This window comes from Suricata suricatta, chromosome 3, assembly GCF_006229205.1.
Source record: "Suricata suricatta isolate VVHF042 chromosome 3, meerkat_22Aug2017_6uvM2_HiC, whole genome shotgun sequence".
Classification (NCBI taxonomy): Eukaryota; Metazoa; Chordata; class Mammalia; order Carnivora; family Herpestidae; genus Suricata; species Suricata suricatta.
The window spans coordinates 128,979,088-128,985,146 of record NC_043702.1 but is presented as its reverse complement, the minus strand read 5'-3'; the positions used below and the strand labels follow the sequence as shown (position 1 = coordinate 128,985,146).

The 6,059-nt window shown below is 48.5% G+C and overlaps 1 protein-coding gene across 1 annotated transcript in view; it reads right to left on the bottom strand.

Moving 5' to 3' along the window:
* Positions 1–3,725: 3,725 nt before the first annotated feature.
* Positions 3,726–6,059, bottom strand: part of AXDND1 (axonemal dynein light chain domain containing 1) — an 80,023-nt gene continuing 77,689 nt past the window's right edge. The window contains exons 27-28 of the mRNA XM_029933358.1: positions 5,605–5,887; positions 3,726–3,960 (exon numbers count right to left, since the gene is read on the bottom strand). Of these exons, the coding sequence (XP_029789218.1) occupies positions 3,890–3,960; positions 5,605–5,887 (354 nt within the window). The 3' untranslated portion in view covers positions 3,726–3,889. The remainder of the gene's footprint in view (positions 3,961–5,604; positions 5,888–6,059) is intronic.

The following is a 6,059-nucleotide window of genomic DNA, read 5'->3' as shown; positions in this document are numbered from 1 at the left end:
GGTAATAATGTAATAATGGCTTTTATGACCCGGAAGAATTCCCTGTTGCGTAGTTCCTCTTGGCAAAGGCAAACTGACCTACATGTCTGGGAGGGCCTGTGCTGCCACCCACTGGCTGGTCTCCTCTGCTGTGTGGCCCTAGGCAACATTTAAATGTCTCTAGCTTGCCAGAGGGCACCTTCCAGGCCTGCCTGAGTAGCTTGTGATTTATCTTCCACTATTAATTGGCTGTTGGGATGGGATGGGAGTGGTTGACGGGTGGGAAATATCGAGGCTAAGTTGGCTATGAAACCTCTCTGCACAAAAGGGTCTAGTGAATGGTCAAGGGGAATATCTTCAGACGCTAGTGAGGTGCGCTGCAGTGCCATCTGCAAATCCCAGCAGTGGGCTGCTCCCAACACCCAGGGGCTGCATTCCAGCTGGTCACTGATCTTGAAATGATGGATGGAGGACAAGCTGGCCAGTACGATCCAAAAGTAAGATACGCACTAGAGGAGAGTTTTTCTCCAGAAATTTAATACTGATAGAGAGCAGGGCTGTAGTCAGTTCAGGCTGCTCTTAGAATACCCCAAGGTGGCTTGCAAACAACAGAAATTTCTCATTTGAGCCTTGGGGGGGTGCTCCAAGATGAAGATGCCAGTAGATCTGGCATCTGGTGAGGGCCCAATTCTTGGTTCACAGACAGCGGTCTTCTCGCTGTGCCCTCACATGGCATAAAAGGGGAACCCTCTGTGGTCTTCTCTATAAGGGCACTAATCCCATAAGGGGCCCACTGCCATGACCTAATCACCTGCCAAAGGCCCCACCTGCTAACACCATCACATTGGAGACTAGAATTTCAACATGGGAATTCTGGGGCGACACACACATCCAGTCTACTGTAGGCAGCAAGCTGATAGAAGGGGGGATGTTCCATGGTGGAGTGGGAGTCCGCCATGACCCAAACAACATGGCCGTGAGAGTGGGACAAGTCTATGACAAATTCTGCGACAGTGCTATTCCAGGGCATTTGACGATTGGCAATGACTTTTCGGTCTGTCTAGACCAGAAAGAGATCCATCTTTAAGGAAGCTTTACAGGCTCTCCTTAGAAACTTCAAGGGCCACCCTAGCTCACCAGTACCTGGAGGCCCCTGAGGTCATTCTGCTTACGCCTCTGCATCCTGTTTCTTTGAGGGCCCTTTCTGGATGGCTAAGTAAGTATACTTCCCCTTGTCAGATTGTTCCTGGTGGCTGCAGTGTTCTCTGGTAGAGTCTACCAGGAGGGTCTAGGAGGTTCTGACATCCTCTAGAATTTGGTGTCTCAGTGCATTTGCTCTGTGGTTGAGCTGAGCAACAAGTAGAGGACATGGAAATCACATCCTTTAAAAAGAGGGGTCATCAGGGCACCTGGGTGGCTCAGCCAGTTAAGCATCTGACTTTGGCTCAGGTCATGGTCTCACAGTGCGTGGATTTGACCCCCACATCAGGCTCTGTGCTGACAGGTTAGAGTCTGGAGCTTGCTTCGAATTTGGTGTCTCCTTCTCTCTATCCCTCCCCAGATTGCACTCTCTCTCTTTCTCCTTCTGTCTCTCTCAAGAATGAACATTAAAAAAAAATTTTTTTTTAAACAAGAGGAGTCATCAACTGCACTTCCAGCCTTTTGTGACATGGAGAGGCAGTATAGCACTGCTGCTAGACATCCTGGGTTTGGTCACTCACTCTATCACTCACTAGATGTTTAACCTTAAACATGCTACTTGTCCTGACAGGAATGAGGATAAAAGTATGACCGACATCACAGGATTGTGATTAAATGAGATAATATATAAAGTGCTTAGTACAGTGCTGACACCAAGTAAACCCTCAATAAATGGCTATTACTGCTTTTCTGGTTTTACCCCAGTAGCTCTAAATGACAGTGATCAAGCTGTACACAAACAGAAGCGTGGCCCCCTACACGGGTTGCCCGATGCTTCAAAGGGAGCCCCGATGGCCAGGAGCTCCTGCCCCCAGTGTGGTGGCTCTTGGACAGAGCCAGCTTACGAGCTTAATGCGTGGTGTCTCTTGGGTTAGAATCCCACCTCAGGATTTCAAGCATTTGGTTTAAAGGTGTGCAGAGGCACCGAGATTAGGGGATGGGGGGACACAGAGGAGCGTGGTGAGGCCCATCCAGTTTCCTGTCCTGGAGGGCCAGGCCAGCTCTCTGGAGGTGAGGTCAGCACGCCTTTGTCTGGCCATCTGGGCAGAGTGGCCGGCCTCCACTGGCGCAAGCAGGGAGCCTCCCCAGCAGCCCAAGCACCAGACATGTGCAGCAAGCGCTCCCCCTGCACTCTCCTCACGAGCCCAGCCCCGGGTCGCCCTGGAAGGTGTGGCAAGGTCTGGAGGACTGTCGCAAACTCGCCGCCGGGGCTGTCAGGGAGCACTGGTGCGGATGCCTTTCCGGTAGCACACTTTCTTTCTTAACCCACCTCACATCCCTTATGCCTTCCTACCACCAGCCTCATTTTCTTCTGGGCGTCGCCTTTCCCCATACTGTGGTCTGTTTGGTGGAACAGTAGAGCAAGTGTCCTTCCCTCCCTTGAAGGCAGCTAGAGATCCCAGACGTCCTCTGGCGACCACTGGTACATCCACGGGGTGGTTGTGACCACAGGGTAGCCTTTCTCTCTCTCTGGACTCTAAGACTTCAGCACAGTCATTTAAAGATGGAAGAAAAGATGGGAGTTTGTTTGGTGGAAGCAACTGGGGCACATGGTGAAGCAGTTCGAGCTCCTGAAATCTACACCTGTCTGGTCCCATCTGTTCCTGGCCTGGCTCTTTAAGACTTCCCATCAACCCCCTGAGCTCCCCAACACACTTCCAGTAAATTAGCCTTTTTTGTGTGTTTGCAAGAGTGGGTTTCTGTGGCTGGCAAGCAAACCACCCAGCTAGGTCGGACCATCTCGTGCTAGTTGTGGCAGCAGCCATGACCCTGGCCTGTAGGGACTGAGCCTCCCACCCGATGGAGCTGCCGGGTCCTGAGGTGCAGGCTCCCGTGTTCAGGGATGGGGGCTGCCGATTTATATGGAAATGACCACTCTTGCTGCAAAGTAGGAAAGTAATGAAGAAGTATTCTGAAATCCCACCCAGAAGAAGTGAGGTAGGAGGGAGTCCTTGCTGAGTGACTGCTCAGAACACCCATTTATCACTTGCAAGTTAGGCCATCTCTAGTGCCTAGATGGATCCAGGGTCATGAGCACAGCAGATACGTGAGGCCAGTGAAGCAAAAACTGGAGATTCTGGGTGACTCTTCACTGCATTCTTAAATTTCAGTGATGGCCTTCCGTCCTCTCCCTGTGAAGGGAGCCACCTGAGCAACGGCCCATTGTCAAACATTCAGACACAGGGCCGGTAAGCTGGGGCCTCTGACACCTATCAGCTCTATGACCCTGGGCAGTCACATAACCCTTTGGAGCCTCAGTTTCACCTTCTGAGAAATGGGGATAATAGTAGCTCCCCGACCTACTGATTAGGCTTATTGTGAAAATCAAATAAATCCTCAGAATGCCTGAAATCAAGAGAAACCTGAAAATGCAGCAGAAACCTGAAAGCCTTATCAGGTTCCCCTCTTTTAAATTGAAAAAATAATGCTTTTTATTTGCCACTCTTCTTTGCAGAGTTCAGCGTCTTCAAAAAGCATCATTTTCTTGACAGTAACTGATACTTTTCACAGACCTGTTAGGAAATGAGTTGAAGAGGTGAGCAAGCTTTTGCACAAGTTATTTTTAATCTGGGAAATAAGCTAATACACTTATTCCCTGCAGCCATTGCTGCAGCTTTTATAAAGAAAATACTCATGGCATCTCTAGTAGCTGCAGCACAGGGAGTCCTCCGGATGGAGCCACACTGTCAGCTTGGTAGCACCCAGCACCCTAAGGATGTTCCGTGGGTTTGGTCTTATTGGGTTTGGTCCGGGTTCTGGATTTAGGGTTGCGCTGCACTTCTGAAAAGACAAAGACAATTAGACTATTGTAGTAACGACATCTAATATTTACTAAGGTCTTTTAACTTTACAAAGCATTTAAAAAATTCCATTTTGCCTGAGTAACTCCCAAGCTACAAACAGGCAACGTGCCCAAAATTTGACTCTAAGTTGGTTACTGGGATTCAGAACGCATTTTCCCAAAGTTAAAGTGTGGTCAGCTAGTAACCTGAGTTCTGGGTCCTGGAAAAGAGAGAGGTCAGGGAGAGAGGAGAAATAGGAAAAACATTTCCTCCTTCCTTCCTATACTTATTCCAAGATTGGCGAAAAAAAAAATCCAACTAGGGCTAGTATCCAGAATCTTCCCACGTCCACTCCTGCACTCCTGCCTCCTGGTCCCCCGCCCCAGCCTCCTGGGCACAGACCCTACTCCAAGCCCTCCTCCCCCAGAACGGAGCAGGGGGCCTCCGCCCTCAGGCCCGCTCTCCCTGGCCACTCTGTGACACCTAGCTTCTCCCTTGGGATCCTGCTGACTGGCTGCTGCCACCTCATCCCACACTTGGTCATCTTGCTCACGCCCTCGTCTTGCTCTTGTGTCTCTCCCCGCTCCCAGCTCCTAGTTCCTAGGCAGGCCTTGCGGAGATCAGAGACTAAGCCAATGTTCATCTTTCAAAACTTCCCTCTTGATTCCTATCTTCATTCACAGCCCAGAGCACAATGATTTGCTAGTTATGGAAAATATATAAAACAAAAATAAACATGTCTCCTACTCCTCCAGATCTTCCCCATACCTAGCATCCCCAAGCCTCCTTCCTTTATGGTATGTACACGTCCATCCCTTCATGGCACATCTCTGCTCAGTCTAACTCACACAAATATGACACTGCTTAAGCCATACGAGTCTCACGTTGCTCTCATTGCATTTTTTTTTTTACAATTTTGTTTATGCTTTTATTTATTTTTGAGGGAGAGAGAGAGAGAGACAGAGCATGAGTGGGGGAGGAGCAGAGAGAGAGAGGGAGACACAGAATCTAAAGCAGGCTCCAGGCTCTGAGCTGTCAGCACAGAGCCCTATGCGGGGCTCGAACTCGTGAACCATTAAGATCATGACCTGAGCCGAAGTTGGGACGCTTAACCGACTGAGCCACCCAGACACCCCCCCCATTGCATTTTTCAAAGGAGCTGTCTGCTAACCCTAAGGAATGTCCAATTTATGGATTTTCCAGGGGAAGTGTTCGGGTCTCCCACATGGCATGTGGACTCACTTAGGAGTCAACTCTGCAAAGCTTCTCATCCTCCACTTTTGAGCGCCCACCCCCCCTCCCCGCCCCCAACAATGACTCTGACAGGGTATCTGGAAGGAGCAGGCAGGGTGGCTATGTTTGTGTAGGTAATTGTTTATAGACTGGGGACACACTGTGTATGTTATCTTCTACTTAAAATTAATACTTTTTCTATCCTGGATTTAACCTCATCCCAAAATCTTTATGGAAATTGAGAAAAATAAAGTCACTCATTCCCTAGCGAGGTAACCTTCCTGTGAAAAGTATGAATCAGTAAATCAGCACTAAATATATTAATAGTCCTCTAAGATATTTGTGACCCAAATGAGTTTTGTTTCACAAGTACCACCTTAATAAAGCAAAATGAGAAAGCAAGCCTCACCTTTCTTTACAGACTTTGAGGACTGGTCTACTGGCTTGATTTCTTCTCCTTGCTCTTCCTCCTCTTCTTCTCCTCCTCTTTCTCTTTCATTTTCTTCTCTTCCTTCTTCAGCTTCCTTCTCTTGAGACCTCATCAAACGCTCTACTTCTCTCTCCAGTTCTTTATTTCTTACAAGGGTATAATGAAATTTCTCATTTACTGCCTCAAACTTCTCCTCTGCTTGTCTGGCTCTGCTTTCAAGCTCTCTGATGTGGACAAAGTCCAGAGAAACACAACAAAATGGAAAGGTTTGAAAAAGTTATTTTCCATGTATAGGAACACATAATCTAGAAGAGGTAGTGGAATTAGATATGTGTTTCCAAAAGGTGCAAAGCCCAGAACGGGGGTCCTGGAAGCTACTCTGGATGGTGATGTCAGAGTGGCAGTCATGCCGTGATTTAAGAATGCAACATATT